Raw genomic sequence first — 23,802 nt, 5'->3', positions numbered from 1 at the left:
AGCTTTTGCTCTCTTAGAAATGCAGCAAAAGAGTTCAGGGGAGAATCAATACTTGCTAAATGTACAAGGACCAAATCAATAGGGAAAGAAATTGCATTTTCCAACAACTAAGATGGAAAAGGATGAACTGTATAGGAATAGAAATAAAAATGAAAATAATGAAATATGATGTCTGCTTACCACATGTTTTTAAACCGTTTACCTCTTTAAATCATTAAAACCTTAACCTTGGGAGGAAATATTGTAAAAACTGGAGCAGAATCTAAAGATCATGAACCGAGATTCATCTTTTAGTTTGTATCTTCAGTCAATCGATAGCCAACAAGTCATTGAGTCACTACTGGGTGTCCAGTGTCATGAGGAGTAGATGGAAATCACAGAATGATGTCTTGGTCCTCCATTAGCCTCTAATCTATATGAGGTAAGAAGGCCAACACACCAAAAAGGAAGAAATATCAGAACATTCTTAAGGTAGGATTTTGGTGAAGTGGGCCCAGGTCACAGAAATGTTAGCAAAACTAATTTTTTTTAACTTAAAAAAAATAACTAGCCCCCCCAAAAAATCAATAGAAATTAAAGAAAGAAGGTACAAAACCTTGTCCTATAATCTTTGTAAAATAGAAGCCAAGAGAAGAGTGAGACACAATTTCAGGAATTTATAGGGCACCTAACACAACTTCCTCAGCAACATTATGGGAGAAAGAAGGTGAGTAGATAAAATTCTAAAAACCTTGTTAATATTCATACCCTATTAGGCCTCAATTTGAAAGAGTGGGTTGAAGGGGTGAGTAAATGGGCTGGAGAAAAACAGGATGCAGGGAGTGGACAAATAGCTTGATAAAAGATTCAAATTACCATAACATACACAAAATAACTAGGAAATTTCAATAGTCCTTTATCTTTTAAAAAATAATTATTAAAATTTATAGTTAAGTCATTTTCACAAAGAACTACAGGCCCAGATGGTGAATTTTCTACCAAACCTTTAAGAAACAAATAATGCCAATCCTACACAAATCCTTTGGAAGAGTTCCCAACTCATCATGTGAGATGAGCATTACTCTGATACTAAAACCAGACAAAGGCATAAAAAGAAAACTACAGAGAAATAACCCTCATGAACATAAATGAAAATATTTTAACAAAGAATATTAGGAAATCAAGTCAACCACAACCTTCAGGTTTATCTCAGGAATGCAAAGCTTTTTAACATTTAAAAATCCATGTAATTCATTACATTAACAGAATAGGAGAACATGTATCTGATCACCTCAATAGATACCAAAAAAAAAGCAGCTGGCAAAATTAAATACCCATTCATGATAGAAACTTATTATTGGAAATGATGAAAATGAGAAACACTCTTATTAGAAACTCAAGTAAAGGCAATTTTTGTTATAAAGTGACAGAGAACTTGACTGAATTGTGCTCTATTATTCAGTGGAGGAAATAGTACTTATAGGTGATGAACTTACATGTTTACCTGAGATTTCCAGTCAAAATGTGGAAGGTGTGCCCTGGTTTCTCCTTGCTGCTTATGGTAAAAGTTCAGGAGGAAAGGGATAAATTGAGGAAGAAATTGTTAAGCAAAAAGGAACCAGCACTTGATGATATGGAAAATTCTCAACCTATCCAGACACGCTGTTCTGGAAACAAAGCCAAGGGCCTGCGACTTAGGATCCACTCAGCCATCTCAGCAGAAGCCAGGAATAGAGACAGAGTTATCCAGGAAGAGACCCGTGGAGAACTCTTGTGTCTAATGATGTGAGCACCCATGATATCCACTGAAGACCAGCAAGGTTTTCAAGAATTTCATTCCAGCAGATGAAAAGGGCAGAAATTGGATGAAATAAAGGAAGAATGACTCTGAGGGCAAAGACGGTGGAGTCAGTGCCCTGGTGGGCTGAGGGGGCAGGGCTTCCACCCTGGGGGGGCCATGAGGAGGGGGCTGCTGCCCCAGCAGGGCCCAGAGAACAAAGCAGTAAACCACAGAGGATTATTCCAGGCCCTTAAATCTAATGGAATTTGCCCTGCTGGGTTTCAGACTTGCTTGCGACATGTGACTGCCTTTTTCCTTCTAATTTCTCCCATCTGGAATGGGAATATCTAGTCTATGCCTGTCCCACCATTGTAATTGGGAAGCAGATAACTTGTTTCCTAGTTTCATAGGTCTGTGGATGGAGAGGAATTTGGGCCCGAGATAGATTACGCTCAGTGTCTCACCCATACCTGATTTAGATATCAAAAATGGGATTCCAAACTTTTTGAGATGATTATATGATATTATATGATAAGTGATATTTTGGACATAAGTTGATGCTGGCATGATTAAGACTTTGGGGAATGTTGGGATGTGATCAATGCATTTGGCATACGAGAAAGGCAAGAATTTCCAGAACCAAAAGAAGAACTATTGTGAGTAAAACTGTGTCCCCAAAAAGATATGTTCAAGTTCTTACTCCTGGTACCTGTGAATGTGACCTTATTTGGAAACAGGATCGTTGCAGATGTAATTAGTTAAGGTGAAGTCACACTTGAGTAGGGCAGTCTTAGTCTTTTAAAAAGAGAGGAGACACAGAGACAGAGACAGAGAGAAGAATGCCGGCAGAGACTGCAAATACGCAGCTGCAAGCTGAAGAATTCCAACTTCTAGCATCCAGAACTATGACAGAATAAATTCCTTTTTTGCAAGCCATTCTGACTATGTTAATTGTTACAGCAGTATTCAGAAACTAATACAAAAAGTGACTATATATGCAAACCGTGTTACCTAAATGAATACAACTCAGCAATTAAAAGACATAAACTACTGATACATAGAAAGATTTGGATGAATATCAAGCTTTATGCTGATTAAAATCCTAGTCACAAGAGTATACACTTTACGATTGCCACAGGAAGTTCTAGGAAAGGCAACCTTATCTGCAGTAACAAAAAACAAATAAGTTATTTCTTAGGGCCAGGGATGGTGGAATTTTCTGCAAAAAGCGTGAAGAAACAATTCGGAATGATAGAAGTATTCTACGTCTTGACTGAAGTGGTGGCTCTACAGGTAAACTTGGTTGTCAGCTCATCACACTGTAGACTTAAAATGTGTGCATTTTGTTTATATAAATTATACCTGAATACACTTGATTGTTTTAAACAGCAAATAAACAAAAACTTGTAAAAGCCATAACTTAAACTGATTAAGTTGGGGGTAAAAAAAACTGCCACACAAATGAAAAAGGATTAATTTCTTTCATTTACAAACAGCTCATACAATCAATAAAGCAAAACTAAACATGGATTTCACAACAGAAAAATGGGCAAGAATACGAATAAGAAATTTATTAAAACACACATACAAGTAGCAAAGAAACAGAAAATATGCTTAACTTCCTTGTAACTAAAGAAAGGCGAATCAAAACAAGACATGGCTTTTCATCTATCAGATTGGCAAAATCTTTAGTTTTAGAATATCTAGTGCTGTGAGAGTGAGCCTTCTCACACACTGTTCGGCCTCATGTAGTTTCCTATATCCTTTTTGAAGGGCAATTTGTCAATATCTATGAAAATTCACAATTCACATACCCTTTGATCTAACAGTCTTACTGCTATGATCTACTGTACAAATATACTCACAAAGATACCAAACTATGTGTAATAAGAACATTTTTCAAAAAACTCCTTGGAAGAGTGAATATTTGGACACAGCCATATATTCAGCGAAATTGAGTTATTTGTAGTGAGGTGGATGGACCTAGAGACTGTCATACAGGGTGAAGTAAGTCAGTAAGTCAGAAAGAGAAAAACAAATACCGTATGCTAACACATATATATGGAATCTAAAAAAAAATTTAAAATGGTTCTGAAGAACCTAGGGGCAGCACAGGAATAAAGACACAGACATAGAGAATGGACTTGAGGACACGAGGAGGGGGAAGGGTAAGCTGGGATGAAGTGAGAGAGTGGCGTGGACATATATACACTACCAAATGTAAAATAGATAGCTAGTGGGAAGCAGCCGCATAGCACAGGGAGATCAGCTTGGTGCTTTGTGTCCACCTAGAGGGGTGGGATAGGGAGGGTGGGAGATGCAAGAGGGAGGGGATATGAGGATATATGTATACATATAGCTGATTCACTTTGTTATAAAGCAGAAACTAACACACCATTGTAAAGCAATTATACTCCAATAAAGATGTTAAAAAAAGAAAAGAATGACTAAAGCAAAATATGGCACAATTTGAATACTACATTCTCAAGTTTGTAAGTAAAAAAGATATCCACAGATACATTTACACATGCTAACAAATGCATTTAAAATTTAGGGGAAAATTGGAACTATCTTGGAGTAGACTTTAGAAGATGGAGCTGGGGGCACGTTGATTTTTCATTTTATTTTTGTCTCCTCTTTTTGATTTTTATCATGTGCCATATTTCATTTACCTTCTTAAATAGGCAAATACGTAAAAGGAAAAATCGATATAACGTTAAATAATGAATTGTCTGTTATAGATGAAGGGCTCTTTAGGAGTATCAGGATATAGGAAAATTGCATCTGAATTCTTCCAAAACAAAATGTTTTGAACTTGTGGTTATAAAAATACTCTCTAGAATTATCCTTTATATATTCAGAGTTCCTTATCATCACTTGCCAAGTGTTCTTCCCAGTAAACTATTAGCAATTCACAGAACAAATATAAATAAATAAATAAAAATATATTAAAATAAATAATTTATATATATACATTTTATATATATATATATATATATATATATATATATATATATATATAGAGAGAGAGAGAGAGAGAGAGAGAGAGAGAGAGAGTGACCTACAAGCAGTGCCAAACAGGAAGGACAGAAGCACTCTTAGAAGCCCCACACTAAACTGTATATCTCTGGCCACAGAATGACACGACTTTAAAAATTTATTTTATATTGGAATACAGTTGATTAAAAATGTTGTTAGTTCAGGTGTACAGCAAAGTGATTTAATTATACATGTACATATATCTATTCTTTTTCAAATTATTTTCCCATTTAGGTTATTACAGAGTACTGAGCAGAGTTCCCTGTGCTGTACAGCAAGTCCTTGTTGGTTATCTGTTTTAATATAGCCGTGTGTAGGTCTCAATCCCAAACTCCCAATCTATCCCTCCCCCACACGCTTCCCCAGTAGCCATAAATTCATTCTCTAAATCTGTGAGTCTGTTTCTGTTATGGAAATAAATTCACTTGTATCATTTTTTTAGATCCACGTATATGACTTTTCAGTTAATTTGCATAGGATCATTGTGAGGAGCAGAGAACGGGAGAACCCTTGAGGTCCACACTGAACCACCTTGAGATCCACACTTTGAAACTATGTTTTAGATGAGGTAACAACCTCTCCATCTCAGTTTCTTCATTCAGAAAACAGAAGTTATACACTCAGGTTTTTATGAGAGCTATACAAGATTAAAATTTGTTAAGCACATAGTACAGTATCTGGTGCATGAAAATCACTTAACAAAGGAAAGTTATTATCATTGTCATCTCTGTAGAATTACCTCTTTTCTATCAAGTAGACCACGCCTTTGCAGCAAGGGAAATATCATTCCCAAAGGAGGAAAACTGGTTCTTGGGGGGTGAAAAGCTTAAATATTGCAATGGTGTGTGGCTCTTCTAAACTTGACCCTACCCAACAAAATATTATTCCTTAGTACTTAATTTCTCTCACTAGTAGAAGGCAATAATGAAAAAAAATAGTTGGGGAAGAATGAAATAGGCTAGTAACTTGCTTAAGAATTATGTATAAATGCTATTATCAACTTTATAAATTTCAAAGAATAAAATGTTTACATAAATGAAAGTTAATCTCCTGAAGTACGAAGTTAGAGAAATAGTGCCTGTTTCTGTCTACACACTTAAATGATTGCAATTCGTGCACATAGCAATAAGAAACATGAAAGAAACGGGATCAGCCTCAGGACATAGTTATGTATGTCGCTGGATGACAGTGGTGTCTATAAGGAAATTTATATTGGTGGGTGTTAGCCAAATATAAACCACAAATACTTGTGATTAAACCATTGGAAATCTTATTCCAAGCAAGGCAACAAAAAGAGTGTTGCATCGCAGCTACTACTGTTTGAAGAAGATTGTGTGAAATCAGAAGTAGCCGTAAAATAAATAATTTCTGAGTAGTAGGAGACATAGAACTAATGGAAGAGAAATGTTTCTCTAGTCCTGCCAGAAAAGACTTTCTTTTAGCTGTCTGCCCCTAAGTAGCAAAACGCCACCGTGAGAGTCCAAAACAATGATGGACAGCTTGACACATGGACAGGGTCACTGTGTGTGGTTCTCTGTGGCACTCGTCTGCACACTGCCTCTGAGCACTGAGCTGACTGGGCTCCCGTATCTCTTCATGGTTTCTATCTACACCCAGAGTATAAGGCCCAAGGCTACTTCCCTGGCTGCGTACTTGGCAGTGGTGGAAAACTCCAAGCGAGGCACTCAGGGCTTTGGTCTCCAGCTGGTTGAGCAGGTCTTGAAGAGGGAAACAAAAGATAGACTAACAGAGCAATTTTGAAAGAGAACAAAGTTGGAAAATTTTGCACTATCTGGTTTCAAGGCTTATTATGAAGCTACAGTAATCAAGACAGTGTGTTTTGGCATACAAATAGACACACAGATCAATGAAATAAAATAGAGAGTGCAGAAATACTCCCACACATACATGGTTGAATGATTTTCAACAAAAGTCCAGACTTTTCAATTCCAAATTCCAAGTATTTCAATGGGAAAAGAATAGTCTTTTCAACAAAGGGTGATGGAATAAATGGATATTCATATGAAATAAAATGAACCTTGGTCCTTACCTACTACCATATACAAAAAATAACCTTAAATGAGTCAAAAGGACCCAAGATAAGAACTAAAACTGTAAAACTCCCACAAGAAAACATAGAAAGTCTTATCATTGGGCAGAGATTTCTTAGATAGGACTTGAAAGATATAAACCATATATCTTATAAAATATATAAAAAGAAAATAAATAGAACTTTACCATAATTTAAAACTTCTGCTAATTTAAAGTCTCACCAATAAGAAAATTAAAAAGCAAGCTACAGACTGGGAGAATATATGTGCAAAACATAGATCTGAATATGTTATATCCACAGCGTATAAAGAATTCTTACCACTCCAAGACTACAAAGACCCAATAGAAAATAAGATTTGAAAAGACACTGTGCCATAAAAGACATATGAATGGCAAACATCAATAGTTATTTGGGAAATGCAAATTAAAACCACAGAGATATCACTAAACACAAACTAGAATGGTTAAAATTTAAAAGATGATAACACCAAGTGCAAGCAAGAATACAGAGCAACTGGAATTCTTATACATTGCTGGTGGGGATGTGAAATGGTACAGCTCCTTGGAAAGCGGTTGGCAATTTCTGGTAGAGTTAAATATACAATTACCATACATCCTAGCAACTTCACTGCTAGGTGTTTACCTAGGAGAAATAAAAACATATGTCCTGTAAAAAAGACTTGTACATAAATGTTTATATAATTTACATTCATAATAGCCAAAATCCAGAAATAACTCAAGTGTCCTTTAATCGGTGAATGGATAAACAAATTGTGGTATATCCATATAATGGCATACCATTCAACAAAGAAGAAAAACAAACTGTTGATTCAAACAACAATATTAATGAATTCCAAAAGCATTCTGCTAAGTGACAGAAGCAGACGTCAAAGATTACATATCAGGCTTCCCTGGTGGCGCAGTGGTTAGGAATCTGCCTGCCAATGCAAGGGACACGGGTTCGAGCCCTGGTCCGGGAAGATCCCACATGCTGCGGAGCAACTAAGCCCGTGCGCCACAACCACTGAGCCTGTGCTCTGGAGCCCGCGAGCCACAACTACTGAAGCCTGCACACCTAGAGCCCATGCTCCACAACAAGAGAAGCCACCGCAATGAGAAGCCTGTGCACCCCAACGAAGAGTAGCCCCCGCTCGCTGCAACTAGAGAAAAGCCCATGCGCAGCAACGAAGACCCAATGCAGCCCAAAATTAATTAATTAATTAGTTTTTTTAAAAAAGATTACATATCATATGATTATATTTACATGAAATTCCAGGAAAAATATCATAGCAACAGAAAGCAAATCAGTGGTTTCCAAGGGCCTGGCAAAGGGGAAGGGGACTGACTGCAAAGGGGCACAAAAGAACTTTTGGGGGTGACGGACATGTGCTATACCTTAATAATAATGGTAGTTATATGGCTGCCTATCTCAAAAGCCATTAAATTGTAGACTTGAAATTGAGGGGTTTATTGAATATAAATTATATCTGAATAAGGTTTATTTTTTTAAATGATTAAAAAGGAAATATAAAAGAAAATTAAGAGATTAAATCAGAGGTTCATCATCTTCAGAGGATATTCATAGTAGGATTTCTAAAATGAAAGAACAAAGAAACAGAAGGGGGGGCAATCAAAGAAATAACATAAAACAAATTCCAGAACTGAAGAATATGGGTACTGAATGCTTAGCATAAAAAATGAAAACAGTGCCGAAATCAATGTGCAGCTATGTTAAATTTCAGAATATCAGAATAAACAGAGGGTCCGAAAAGCTTTTGGGAAAGGGAGGGTGGGGAAGTTACACACATAGAAGCAGGAATGAGAATGGCTTAGCACTTTTCACACTGGGATTAGGAGACAGAAGACAAATGAAAAGTGCTATTTCCAACATGTAATGCTATATCATTTTTATCAATTAAGCATGAGAATAAAGGCAGTTCTAAGCATTTAAGACATGAAAAGTTCCTCCATGCATTCTTCCTTATAACCCATCAGAAAATTCGTTCCATCAAAACTAAGGCCTAAACTAATAGTAAGACAGGGGTTTCAGAAACAGGACATCCAATACTGAGAAGGAAACGAGATTGCCAGGACACTGCTGAAGGAAAGCTTCAAGCTGATGGCTGTGCAGCAGGCCTGGAGATCCAACGGTCCGCTTTGGATGAGAAGGGGTCCGGTGAGGTGGGAGGGGGCTTTATGAAGAATGCCTCCAAGACAACTAATATCCCCAAGGGGAAAAAAATGGCCCAATGGAAGAACTGATACGCACTTCCATGATGATAGGGATTTACCACCATGGAAAAGGGTTTGGTAATGAGTGAGCAGTGGTCAGTTTTAAAGTTCAGGGAAAACAAAGAATAGTTCAAGAAAGGAAACATAGTCAGAATACACTAAGAGGCTCATTTCAGGAATAATATTCGCATGGTAATTAAAATAAAAGTTCAGAATAGTGTTTATTTTTTTAATTATAACATTACTGGGAGGAATGGAGACAGGAAGTAGAAGGTGGAGGCGGAGGATGTCAACAGACAGACAAGATCTAAAACAGAAAAAATGCCGGTATCTTAGACATACATAAATAGAAGAAAGAGCTAAAAGTTTTAAAGATAAATGCCTCTGTGGAGTGGAAATTACGTATGTAAAGGGTCAGAAAGTGGTCTACATTTTTTTATATTGAGCCTTGTACTTCTACCTGGTTCTTAAAAACTATTTATACATGTATAATTTTAATTAAAAAATTAAAATGCAAGGGGAAGGATTTGTCATCCAAAGAAGTAAAACTTCTGGGCCGGACCACCTGCCAGTGCAGGCCCACCTCTGGCGCTAGTTCCTTTCGCCCGGCAGAAACCAGCGGGCACGGCTGCATGCGGTGCCTGCAGTGTCTGCAAGTCGGCAGTCACTGTGGATGGACCCCGTTCCCACCCCACTCAAGGCCGCTCAGGGTTTAAGTCCGTTCCATCAAGACATTCCACATTCTTCCTATCAGTCAGCTTAAGCCCATCTGGTGCCCCGCGTCAAGGTCTACATTATAATTACGCCTGGTGGGCTGCCAATCAAGCTACCTTCCCTGTGAACCTCCAGAAGGAAGACAGCATCACCCTGAACTCCCATAAGGCCCTCCTATACCATAACGTCTGGAAGGGGGAGAGGGGCAGCGTAAGTTCTGTGAAACGCGGGACAGAGTTCACCGTGCACACTGGTGCGTACTAACGGGTGAACAGGGCGAAAGTCAGGAAAGGCACAGAACCACCAAACCAGAGCTTTCCGCTGGCCCCGGTCATTCTTCACGTAATTACTTGATCTTTTTGACTGAGAATGGCCACTGCCTAATCGTCCTGTGTCTAAATGTGACTGTAAAAGAGTTCCCGATATCATACAGATGATGTGGAACTGGGGTTCCCGATCAAGACGGCAGAGCGGGAAGATCCTGCACTCCCCTGCTCGCACAGACACACCAGAACTAAAACTACACGTAGAGCGATTCTCTCTGAGAAAGGCCTGGAGGCTAGGGGGACAGGTGTTCTACAACGAAGGGTATAAATAAGAAAAGACCGCTTCAAGACAGGTGGGAGGGGCAGAGATGCGGTCTAGTCAGAACCCACCCCCCAGCCCCCGTGTGGCGACCCCCAAATGTGAGGGACGTCACAGCCATGGGGGTCCCCCCGGAGAGCAAGGGGTCCAAGCCCGGGTCGAGCTCCCGAGCCCAGCGAAATCGCCCCAGGAAACAAGCCCTCCCCACGCCTGGCTTTTAACAGCAGAGCTGACACCCAGAAGAAGCCAGGCTCCGCTCTTGCGGCGCTGGTCCAGGTCCCGGCACCTGGGCGGCAGCTTGAAAAGCGCTGGGTTCAGCACGGAGAGTCCCTGACGGAAGGTGCCTTCAGTGGGGCCGGATGGGGAGCATCGCCTCCGGGGGCCGCGAGACGTAGCCGGTGCTCCGGGCCAAGCTCTGGGCCTCGAGCCTCACAGCCACTCTCGCCAGAGCCTCTCCGCCGTCCCACGAGGCGGCTCCTCACGGGGCCCCATTTTACGGATGAGGAAACCGACAAATCGAGCGCCGCCCGCGTGGACCCCGGCGTCAACACCCCACGCTAAACCTTGAAAATGGGACACGGGTTGCGTATCACTGAAAGGTGAAGAGGTAAGACGTCTGACAGCTTCATGTGAGCGCGACCACTACCCGCCGGGCCAACAGCTCGCTCACTGAGCTTCCGCTCGACGTAGGGGCCCGTCTGCGCTTTGCTCCCACTCTCCCCAGGCTTTCCTTGGCGCCGGCTCCGAGGATCCTTGACAGCCGGCGTTACCCGTCAGAGCCCCTCCATTTGCGAACTTAGACTCCTTGCTGACAGCGCCTTTCCTTTCATTCCGAACACTTCTATACCTCCGGGCTTTAAGACCTGGGGCTGCCTGCACAACTGGGTCCTCAGCTCTTTGAAGCGGCAGCAAACAGCCCCCGGACTGCCGCCCGCCCCGGGCCTGAGGCGCTGCAGATGCTCCCGCGAGCCCGGGAAGCCTCCCCCCGAGGGGGCCTGAGCTCCCGGCCGCACGGGGCACAGCTGCCATCTGGTGGGCGCAAGCAGGAACTGCATCAGCCCGCCCTGGGGACATTCCCCTGAACGCAGCAGGCTAGCGCCCCTTCCTCTGCCGCAAGCACTTATCTCGAAGGCGGGCAGGTCTGGGCAATATTCTTAAATTTCCTCTAATGTCTCATTTGGTCTTCTAAATTTCACAGCGTTTCAAGGTTTTTTAAATGTAAGCCTTGTGGGAAAAAATCCTTTGAATGTTTAAAAGAAAAAAACCATTTTCACGTTCTTTTAAAGATGATTGGAATATTGCTTCAAAAAACATAAGAAACTTAGTTCTTCCCTCAGCATCTTTACATATCTTTCTACATGTGTGGATTCGAAGTTAATAAAGAAAGAGTGCTCAAAAGCACTTCTTATCCATTCAACACACATTTACTAGGTGCTTACCAGGTCCCAAGTAATACGCTAGATCTGGGATATCAACATGAGTAAGACCTGGTTCCAAAGCTCAGACAGAATTCAGTGCCTCCGAACATGTTCATTTTAGACAAGTACATTACACAGTCGTGCATTACCCTTTCATGTCTGTCACTCCCAGTTTCTTCTTCCCAATATCGCCTGGCTCTCCTAGGACATCATTTGATGTAGTATTACTAAAAACCATATGCTACATGCCACATTTTCCTAAAAACTCCTCGTTGTTGTGAGTGATTTCCCCAATCTCCTTGGTACATCTAAATATCACTCCTTCCAAATTAAAAAGAAAAATAATTTCCTTGTCTCTCTGCTCTGGGGAGAGTGCTAATAATTTTTAAAACATCGTACTCCTTCTTCCTCACGTGAGAAGAATAAAAATGTAGTAAAAGTAGCATTGACTTTCAAGCACATAGGGACTGGGTTCAAATCCTAACACATGTACTGTGCACCACTGACAAAAGTACTTTACCTCCCTGCTTCTGGGTTCTCTCATCTATAAAAAGGGAGCAACAAAGCTAAACTCACAGCGTCTTTATGAGGAAGGGTTACAGATAATAAATCCGTAAGATTACCATAGCCCCTGGTATACAGTTAGCACAACTTTAGTGTTAATTCTCCTCCCCTTTCTATCACAGGAATACCTGGGAGATACTGCAGGTTCGGTTCTAGGCCACTGTAATAAAGTGAATGTCACAATAAAGGAAGTCACACAAATTTTTTTGTTTCCCTGTACACATAAAAGTTATGTTTACACCATACCCTATTAAGGATGTAATAGCATTGCATCTTTAAAAACTAATATACATGCCATAATTTTAAAATACAAAGCAAAAAAATTGCAACAGTAATATCAAAGATCGCTAATCACAAATCAACAAATATTAATAATGAAAACGTTTGAAACACTGCAAGAATTACCTAAATATGACAGAGACACAAAGGGAACAGGTGGAAATGTTGGGAAAATGTGCCCGACACACTTGTTCGACACAAGGTTGCCACCAACCTTCAATCTGTGAAAAAAGCAGTATCTGCAAAGTGCAGTAAAGCTAAGTGCATGCGTATCTCCACAGTTTTAGCCCTTTTATTTCACCAAAATTTCTCATTGCTCATTACAGAAGCTTACATAACTTCCATATTTCAATTAGAAGAGTGCATCACAATGTAGAAAAGTCATACTCTATGTAGAGGTAGGCTTCCTCTGGTTAAATAAATAGCAACTCATAATTTTTTATGAATTTATGACTCATGCTGAACTGAAACCAAAGGTATTCCTTATATAGGTAATTACTTTTAGTTCCCCAATGCCAAATTTATGTTATTTTAGCACCTCCATGTGTGGCTCCAAAAACATTAATTTTTCTATTTTGAGTCAGTTCCAGACAAGAGACATAAATTTCCACGTTTTATAAGACTTGTTTCTATACCATCAAATAGTCATGAAGAACAAGGAACCTTAAAAGATACCCTGGTTAAGCCCCAGGCAAAAATAACAAGTATTCAAGAGACAATTTATGGCTCTTAGTCTAATCAAATTTATTTATCCTTCTAAGCAACATGTTTTTATTTATATCTAATTAAATATTTTATTAATGCAGGTGGACACAGAAAGAAATCTGTCAAGTTCCTCTCTCCACAGCAGTTCTTTTTCAATTTTGAGAACTCTGGGTGAAGTCACCTTTCTCTTTTCTTTTCCAAGTTAAATCATTCCAGTTCCTTTCATTTTTCTTCACAGAGCATGCCTTATACTTTTCCATTTTTTTCTGACCTATCTGAATTTCTTGACATTTTACTAATGTTTAAGAGATCATTAATTTCTAGGCAAAGTACTGGAGAGCCAGCTTAGTAGTACAGCATCTTTTTCTAGTCATGAGGAAAAACAGTGAATCCTCTCCCATGGAAATGCTTGCAAGTACATTAGACAGATGTTCTGAGGAAACCAGATTCAACACATTTGGCACACACACAAAAAAAAAACTTATGAGATTGTTGTTGAGATCTTACAATCATACTTTTATCAAATCAGCAGTTAAAATTAATAAATGAAGTAATTTGAGGCTATGTCTATTCCATTAATTCACCAATATCTTCAATACACATTTTGCACTAAGCTGACAACATAACAAAAAGAGGGGGATATAATTCCTGTCCTCAGGGCATTTATGATGTCTTAGGAGAAAAATAACAGAAACAAGAAATTATACATGCTCAAGAAAAAAACACACAGAAACTTCAAAAATAACAGAATAGAAACTGAGTCTGTAATTGCTGAAAAAATGAAGAACACAGAAATGATGAAAGTCAAGTTGGATAATCCAGTGGCAAGATTTCTAGGGTAAGCTCATTTTGAAGAAGTGGCAAATTCCTAGAGGTTATCTAATCCACATCCATCCCATGTGCTTCATCTTTCTCATGAAGAAAGGCCGTGTTGATATCGAAATGAGAGATCTTCTCATTCATCACGGCTTTCAAGATCAGTTCAATGTAATCAGTTTTCCTCTTCCCAAATGAAAAGATTTTCATCTTCAAAAATATAAAATATTTCTAATGTGCTTCTGCTGCTGATATCTAAGGATGCCTCAACTTGGCAAAATAGGCAGGCTTGGCCAAGCATTTCAAAGGAGCAATGATAGTTATTTTCTCTTACTACTTGGTTGAGGTTTGTTCTTGAGTTCTGGAATCTGTTATTTACGACGTTGTTATTCCCATCAACTACTTCAAAGATTTCATTTGTCTGATTTCTGGGGTCTTGTATATTTGAATTCACATGACCCACAACTAGCAACAATGCGTGCAAGAAATTCTTTAAATATGATTGAAACTTATTTAAATTATTTTCTTCCTCTAAGCCCAAGAAGTTAATTCTTTTTAATTTTCTCCTTTTATCCATCAAGTCAAATGTGCTATTAAAATAAAGCCAGTCAAATGTACTGCCAATGGCATTATCAATAAATGCTTTTCTACTACTTGCTTTATTGTTTTTATCTCTGAACATGTTTTTGTTTGACTGTAGTAAACATGGGTGTATTTTCATCCATAATTGGAGACTCAAAGAATTTTCAATATCAGAATCTTTGCAATACGCAAATCCTCGGTGTTCCTCATTTACAGGCTGGTTAATAACAGTTAGTATTGGGCAATGTTGACCACAAATATTATAGAGTTTATCCAAAGAGTCACCTTCCTGAAGTGCACCGTGAATTACATTATTACTAGGCAATGGTTGGTTTTTAATAGTATCATCAGAGACAGGATGGACTTTGTTACCAGCAGATGTGAAGACATGAGTGACAGATGTGCATACTCTCTCTGACCTATGATTACACTTCTCTTCTGCATGGTGGTTTGGTATTCTCTCCTGAGAACAAGTTTTATTTTGAACATCCAGCAAATCCTCGCGAAAAGGCTCAGAGTCGCTACAATGAGGCATGTTAAAATAATTGCATCTCAGTTCAGGAGGTTGAGTCAGTTCCTCCAATTCTGAAGAGGAGAGTTCAGCCATGTTTGGGCCTGGGGCCCAATTTCCAAAATGTGAATACGGTACCTCACTGCTGTTATTATCACGTAGAGTATCCACTGATGTGGTGTCTGCATTGCCACACATGCCAGAATTTTCAAGAGATGATACTCTTAGCAAATGATTTTCTTTCAGGAGCCACTTGCCCTTGTCAATCAGTACCCCCTCTTCCATGTCTCTGAAAATTCTGTTATGACCATTTTGTTCAGTACCATGTTCTACGATGTCTTCCCCATGGTAACTGGCCCTCACATTATTAAAATCACATTTATCTCGCCTTTCCTCCTGAAATTTCTGCAACACAGTTGAATTACTAGATACCTGTTCAGAAGAGCCAAATGACTGACCTTCAGAATCATAAAGACCTATTTTCCCAGCACCCCGAAATTCCACAGAATCATAAGGACAAACCTGAGATGTGTGTGTAGACCCAGAAAAAAAAGATGGTTTCATAATCTCTGCTTTACCATAAAGTTTTTCTATCGTCCTTTTGACAAATCCTTTATTATATTCTTTCTCTTGGGCCATCTCCTCACCACCATCACTGGATGTTTTATATGACTGTTCATTCTCACTGTCTTGTCTATAATCTGACCAACCAGAAGTCCCTGACCTTTTGAAGTCATTTTTAAAATTAAGGAGAGACTCTGCAAAACTTCCAGTTTCCATGCTTTCCACCATCTTTTTTACTCTCATTTCAGTTTCTCCTTCAATGAGCTGCTTTTCAGTATTTTGCTTAGAATCATAGCAAAATACTAAAGATGGTGGTGTTGCCAGCCTCCTACTGATTGTCTCACAAATGACACCATTCCTTCCTTCTTCTTCTGTAATGTTCCTGCTAGAAACTTTGATCAATTCCAAATTTTTACTAGCCTCTAACTCCTTTTGGATCAATTCTTCAGTAGCTTGCTCTCCTGAATTTATCTTTGTATTAAAGGTATCAGTGTTCTGGTTTTCTAATTCTTCAGAAGATTCCAATTCTGAAATGTTTCTTTCACTTGATGTCATGCTGTTGGTTATTGAGCCTGGTTCTTCAGAAGTCTTTGAGTCTTCCTTATCAAAAGATGTATATGCATTTTTATCCTGAAATTTCTTTAATGAACAGTTTTCAAATTCATCTAGAGAACTACGTTTCCTATGAAGTTCTGGTTCAGTTGCATCTTGGAAAAAGCCACCGTGGCTTAAATTACTGACATTTTGGTGTGACACCAATATACTAAAGCCATGTTTACACCCAGGGTCTGCCAAAATATTTAGGTCTTTCTGAACTTCACCAACTCTTTCTAACTCTTTGGTCAATTCCAAATTATCAGTATATGTGTTTTCTTTGGAATTTAAAAAGTCACTGGTATTGCAGACTTTGATGGGAATGTAGGCCTCATCAACTGCATGAGCCATCTCACAGATACGGTTTTCCTCATAAGCACAAGCCTTATGAGAAGACACAGTGTCAGTAAGTGAAGAGACCTCTAATAGGAAACAAGCCTTATTCATGGAGGTCTGATCCGTGGTACAGCCATCACTGGGGAAAGAATCATCACTGAGGTTCCAAGTCTCTTTTGGAGGATAAGTCTTATTCACAGTGCACATCTCACATGGAGAGCAAGTCACCTCTGAAACACAGACTTCAGAGACACTGTCCTCACTGGCAGAACAGCCTCCATCTAAAGAGACTTTCTGTGTTTTCTCATTTTCAATGCATTTAGGAACTATCTGAATGTTGGGTGTAGAACAATTTGCAGGAAGATCTATTGGAACCATGTCCTGTTCTTTCTCAGTGAGTCCAAAGTGATTTGTGGTTGATTCCACTAAACTGGCAACAGCAGCCTTCAAGTCATCTGCTTCCTCTGTGACAGCAACGTGCTTCAGAACCTCCAACAACGCAAGTATTTCTGAAGTTCTGCTGGTAGTCTTGTGAGCATCACCTCGACAGAAGCTATTCATACCTCCCTTTAGGTTTAGCACCACGAGCCAAGCTAGAAGAACATTAGTGGATGAATTATATATCGGAGAAGGAAAGGGAATATCTGCAAGTGAACCTGGCATTTGAACAACTCCATTCTGAGTCTTGTGACTACTAGGAATGAAAGCTTGCAGTTGGCGAAGCAACCAGACTGGTAACAGGTGTTTTGGAGTGTCCTCTTCCATAAGATCTACTTGAATGGCAGCCTCTACACTTTGCCCTTTTGTACCTAGGTTTATGTCTTTGTAAACAAGGCTTACCTCTTGTCCTGACTTTTCAGCAGATACCTGACTTTTAGTATTAGCATCATCAATAGCTGACTGTGACAAAGTATGATATTCATGGATGGAAAGCAAGTAAGCATCCTTCAGAGATTCAACCTGGCTCCCATAGAGATCTTTGGTAAGTTCTTCACTGTTATCTTTGTCAAAACATGTACTGACCTCTTTCCCTAGATTATCTCCTGTCAAACTGGCATTTTCAGTTATATGTTTATTACCTTCCAGGACAAAATTATTTCCTTTTCCAGAACTTTTGTGGGAATTATTTCTTGGAAAACAACTGTTATAACCTACCACACTCCTTTCCTTTGTGCATATTGGAGCTGACTGTCTAGGTTGCATAGCTGAATCTGAACTTATATTCTGCAACCATCTCTGTACATAATTTTGAACTGAATGATGGGTAATAGCCTCAGGAAAAACAGCCTTTTTCAAAGAAGCTAAGGAATTTGCCCTGGTTGTGACATGTTGTTTACTTAGAATAGTATCTGATTTCAACCTATCCCCTTTTTGTTTTTTCTGGCTTCTTAAAGTTATGTGTGAATTATTAACTTTTGAAACTAAACTCTTCTTTGACGTTCCTCTCAAATACCAAGATGCTATTTCTGCTTGAGCCTGTGGACCACAAAAAGCATTGGGTTTCTGCTCAAGAAAGTTAAACATATGAAATAAATTTTGATTTTCAAAAGTATTTTTGCAATATCTGAATTCATTATGGGAAAACACTTTTTCTCCTTGACCAATTTCTCCTTTTGTAGGTCCTCCTAAGTTTACTTTGTTTAGTGGTCTGGATTTTCTTTTGGCTAAAAGTCCCTGAACCTTAGGATTATGAATAGTATTTAATTTATTTCTAGGGAGATTCCTGGAATTCACAGCATTATTACTTTTGGAAGAAAAATAATTTGATTCAATTACCATATCACTTGCATGGAGGTCTTTCTCACAAAGTATCTCTCCTTTAAGGAGACTACGTGAATCTTGCAGCATGGTTTCCTGTGCAACTCTACCTCTTGTGTTTATTCTTTTACTCTTCCTGGGGATTCCTTTCCTTGCAATCTCCCCACCCTGATGCTTGGAATTTATCATATGCTGCTGAGATTTCATCTTCTTTTTGCTGGCAACAGACGATGAAATCTGCTTTTCGTTTTCTGGAAGTTTTGTTAAACCACACTGAGAAAACTCACTAATTAGTTTGTCAATTCTTGTGGTGACAGTAGAGGATCCTACTGAAGCTGGGGTCTCTGAAATAGTTTTGTCAGTTCCAGAGTTGTTACCTGAAGAATGAGTTGCATCTGCTATAAAAGGACTGGATCTATCATTGGTGTTTCCATAAGTTCTTAAATTCTTGACACTAGTTTTGTTGTCTGCTGTTACACTATCAACTATACCTTCCTCCACAACTGAGTTTTCTGATGTAGTCTGTGGCAAGCCATTATTATGGGACATCTCTAATATCTTCTGACTTGTAATTTCTACAACACCAGCACTTAGTGCATTTGATTTGAGCAGTCTGCTTTCCTTTTTTCTTTCTAAAGATGACTCTACCTGCTCATTATTATCAACTTGAACAAGTACGGGTCTGTTGGATACTGATGACATTTTACTGCAAGAATGTGTGAACATGTGATACTCAGATTTGTTTTCCCCATCTTTCCTTTCTTCACTATAGGAAAACTGCCCAATCATTTTCTCTTGCACTTCAGTTTCAGATACTAAGGTCACACTCCCTATCACAGATTTCTTTTGTCTGACTCTCCTTGGTCCAGGTGTAGGGGGCCTATAAAAATGATGTTTCACTTGATCCTGAGTTCCCAGGGTGGCATTTGTGTCCACAGCAGCATTCTCCCAACTAGTAGAATTGCAAGTTTCAGTATCCTGATCTCTCATTGGACTGTTGATCTCCTCTGCCAAACTGCCCTCTTGATTATTGCCTTTCTCCAGAGGTGAGACATCGGCAGACAATGAACATGCTGTAATCTTTAAACCAGATGATCCATCATCTGTTCTTCCTGGGAAACTGCTTATCTCACTCTTTTCATCATTATTAGAAAGATCAGCTCTACAGACAGTGGTTGTCCATTTTATGGTTTCCTCCTCTTTTATCTTGAATCGAACTTTCATCTCAACTGTCATAGTACCATCTTGATTAAAAATAATTGATTTCTCAACATCATCTTCAGAAGGATATATCAATAAATTCTGAGAATCATTTTTTTCTAAGGCCAAGTAATTTTCAGAAGCAAAAGAATGGTCTGAGTAGCAATCATTACTCTGCATTTTGTCAGAAGAAACAGAATAAATTTGAGACCTTGGGCTTGAAGGTACATGTGTGCTCACTTTCAAGATTTTTAAAAGTAACAGATGCCCCACATCAAAATATAATGTGGAAGACAGAGAAGTTATAAATATCCAATAGAAGAGGCAGCAAAGAAAGAAAACAAAAAATAATTAGTATGAAAAATAACATATTTTCTAAATTTCATAGTAAGATGTTGTTAATAAGTTTCTCACCTCTATATATTCATGGGTCAATTTAGTTCACTGTAATATCTGGTACATTTCTACAAACTACTCTTTAAAAGAGAACTTATAACTCTACTTCAATGAGGAAATTCACAGAATTTTAATCTTAACGAGTTTAATAAGGCAATTTTAAAAAGGAAAGTATAAAGTAGAAATTGCTAAGGATTCTAGCAAAAATAGATTTTTGTGGGATTTGGTTTTGTTGTTTTATTCTGTTCACCAGTACTGAAATTGGGGTTTAATCGAGTGCTGCTTACCTATTCATATAAGCAAGTAATAATTTACGGTGGTATTCATTTTCCTACCTGTGTATATCGAAGGGAGATATCTATACCATTATGAAAGTAAAAACATTTTTAGAATGTATTTTAAAGGCTAGGTTAATCTAGTAATAATTATTAATTTAGCATTCATTTTGTATAATCCGTGCATTTAATTTAATATCAGTCACAAAAGAGAACAGATCTAGTCAAAGACCCAGATATCTAGGTATTTTTTTTAATGTGTACCTCTAGAGATAACCTTGGAACTCATGCTTTCTAAACTCAGTCAAATTAGTAGTTTGTATAGATGTGCACATGCTTACCATCAATTAAATACTTTAGTTTCAAAGTATAAGCCTAGAGATACTTCCTCTTATTTTTAGTATACTTTCACCAAAATTATAAATGAAAATGTCTCACTCATCATTTTTTAAAGTAAAACTTAACAAAGCCCTCAGATTCCCTGAAGCCATTAAAAATCATGCTCAGAAACCCACATCAGACAGAAGACAATAAAATCATTTTGATGAAATGACCAAGGTGAACTAGCACTACCCTGCACATAAGATACTGGGCAGCTGATGCCTATGAAACATACACATGAACAATTGGCTATTTAGTATATCCATGAAATAACTAAAGAACAACACTAAGGAATAGTTGAGTCTGCCTAGTTTAGCAATAAGTAAAGGAATTAACACCACTTAAAATGTGTTATCATTCCATGTTTACATAAAATAAAAATTAAAAAGGAAGTGTAAATGGCAATCAACACGTTCGCCTGGAGCTAAAATACTGAGCACTGTAAATAATGAGATTAGCTCTGCCTGAAAAAGGGAATTTACAGCCTATCCCACACTCTTGGGTGTCAAGAGGCACTCCTCCCCTATCCAAAGGATAACATCTCATTGGACGGCATTTCCTAAGGAACTATCAACCCAGAGTACTGTTAACCAGCATGAACTGGCTATATGAACCTTTTATTTTTTAATAAATAAAAAGTGGATTTAAGGGCCTGTGATTTTTACTGGAATAACTTCAGAAAGTAGAGCATGTATGTAGTTAGAGGTTTCTTTTTTTTTTTTTTTTTTTTTTTTTTTTGATCACACAGTGCGGCATGTAGGATCTTAGTTCCCTGGACAGGGTTTGAACCCGTGCCCTCTTCTGCAGTGGAAGTGTGGAGTCCTAGCCACTGGACAGCCAGGGAATTTCCAGGATTTTTTTTAAATACGTCGATCAAATAACCTGAGCTCAGCTATCATCTGCATGGTATTATTTAGAGAAAACTCTGCAACTACCAGAGAGTCACTTAGACATATTCCACGGAATTTAGAATTCCTCTCTAAATCAATGGTGGCACTTCGATCTTTTATCTAGGTATTAGATGCAAAAACAAAAACAGAAAACAAACAAAAAAAAACCCATCAATTTAAACAGGTATATCATTGACTGATTAACTTCAAAAAAATCTTTTTAAAAAAATTATCAGATGATCTCTACGACTCTCTCCAGCTACAAATATAACAAATTTCAGTTTAGAAGGTTTTGATCCTCTCCTTTTCTGTGATGAAGGAAATCGGTCATTTAAGATGAATTTTTGTTGTTGTTGAGGTTAAAAAAAAAAAAAAACTCAGGGCTAAAAATAAGGGCTATATATTTAAGTGACTTACTCTTTCTGCTATCTGACCTAGCATTCCCCTTGGGGTACACACGGTGAGAGATTATCCCCGGTACTCTAGCAGGAAGCAAGTACTTTTGGATGTCATAATTTCCTGGTTTAAATGGCTCCCTTCCTGCTGCCACCACAGCTCCAGAGCTCAGGATCACAGCCTGGAGACTGGGAACCTAGGGGGGAAAAATCAAAGAGTTATGGTCCTGACATGAGCAGCACGAAGTTTTGTTCTTTCCATACGGTGAGTTTATAACTTATTAACTCAATAGCCTCCTGGATTTGAAAGTAATAATCACCCACCACTCGCTGGGCACCAAATGACGTAAATAAAATACCGAAGAACCAAGGGGGAGAGGGAAGGGGGTGTTAGACCAACACCCGTCTTCAGCCCACAGCTGGCACAGGCCGACCGGTCTTCTGCCATCATAACCAAAGAAACCTTTCAAGGGTACACGGTAATGCCCCTGTCCTCCCCACCCAAGCATCCAGCTGGGAAAGGGCCTGACGGACACACCAGGACCGGGAAAGTGACACACAAGTCACAGGAAAAGGCTTTCTGTACCCAACAGAATGTCACTCTTGGCCACGCCTTTTAAAGAAATATCGTCTAGACAGATTCTGTGCCAACACATTCTATAACGCGAGACTCAGGGAATGGCGCATGCGAGGGAAAAAAAAGAGGCCCACGGGGCCCACGCCTCCTTGCATTGACCCGGAAACGAAGAACAGCCACGGTGGGGTGGGGGAGCAGGGAGCACGCACGCACGCACGCACGCACGCATACGCACAGGCGCGGAAAAAGCCTTCCTTCCCCGGGGCCGCCATCACGTCCCTCACGAGGCTCACCTTCCTTCCGTCCGTGGCGTAGAGCTTGGTCACCGGGCGCTGCATGACCTCCGTCAGGTGCTGCAGAAAGACCTCGAAGCTCTGCATGACCCTCCTGCTCAGGAGAACTGCGCGCCTCGTCTTCGGGTCGCCATTCCTGAAGACCACTAGCCGCCGCGGCGCGCGCAGCATGCCGGGAGCGGCGGGAGCTGCGGAAGCGGAGGAAGCGGCGGCGACGCGTGCGCGCTGCGCGTGCGCGCTGAGGGCCCGGCTGCTGAGCCAGGGAAGCGGGCGCCGGCGGGCCTTTTCCAGGTCCACCGGCTGCATCTTCTTACCGTGGGAGCACAGGTACGACTGGCCGTCCTCCAGCTCCTCCAGGCGTGTGATGCTGTGCCTTCCTCGGGGGGTGCTGATGTTCCTCACCCCGAAGGGTAGGGGCACCTTCCCCGACAAGTTATCCAGCAGAGCATCCAGTGTCTTGAAAGAACGAGGGTTCAGCACCACCCGGACACCGCCAAATTGCGGGTCTCCGCTCTTGTAGAAGCTGATCCTTTTGGCCACGACAGGCTGAGTGACGCCCAACTGGCGAGGAGAAGGAGCCTGACTTTCAGAAGAAATCCGACGAATCGTGGAAAAACTGGTGGAAGGAGTTTCACTCATTTTGGTTGAGACCTGGAGAGGGAAGGAAATTATTCATCTTCACACCGTGAAGATTAGGTGCTAATGCTAAAGCCAGCTACCGATAGCTGTTCCTCGAATTTCATTCATTCATTCATTGATTCATTCATTGCTTCATTCATTATACCTACCTATTTTGAAAGATAACTTTCGGGGCTTAAAATAAGACATAAAAGCAGCAGTTAAGTAAGTGTATTTATAATTGAAACATTAAAAACAACCTAAAGACA

General features: G+C 39.6%; 1 protein-coding gene across 1 annotated transcript; it reads right to left on the bottom strand.

The window, feature by feature from the left end:
* Positions 1 to 14,338: 14,338 nt before the first annotated feature.
* Positions 14,339 to 23,554, bottom strand: LOC307065794 (oxygen-regulated protein 1-like; the record flags this gene model as incomplete). The annotated part of the gene is made up of 3 exons (XM_079722745.1): positions 14,339 to 19,947; positions 22,068 to 22,242; positions 22,916 to 23,554. 3 exons carry the CDS (start codon positions 23,552 to 23,554, stop codon positions 14,339 to 14,341), a joined length of 6,423 nt encoding a protein of 2,140 aa, XP_079578871.1.
* Positions 23,555 to 23,802: the final 248 nt, after the last annotated feature.

Source organism: Hyperoodon ampullatus (assembly GCF_949752795.1).
Source record: "Hyperoodon ampullatus genome assembly, chromosome: 17".
NCBI classification, from domain to species: domain Eukaryota; kingdom Metazoa; phylum Chordata; class Mammalia; order Artiodactyla; family Ziphiidae; genus Hyperoodon; species Hyperoodon ampullatus.
The sequence above is the reverse complement of the archived record's forward strand: the minus strand, read 5'-3'. Positions and strand labels throughout refer to the sequence as shown.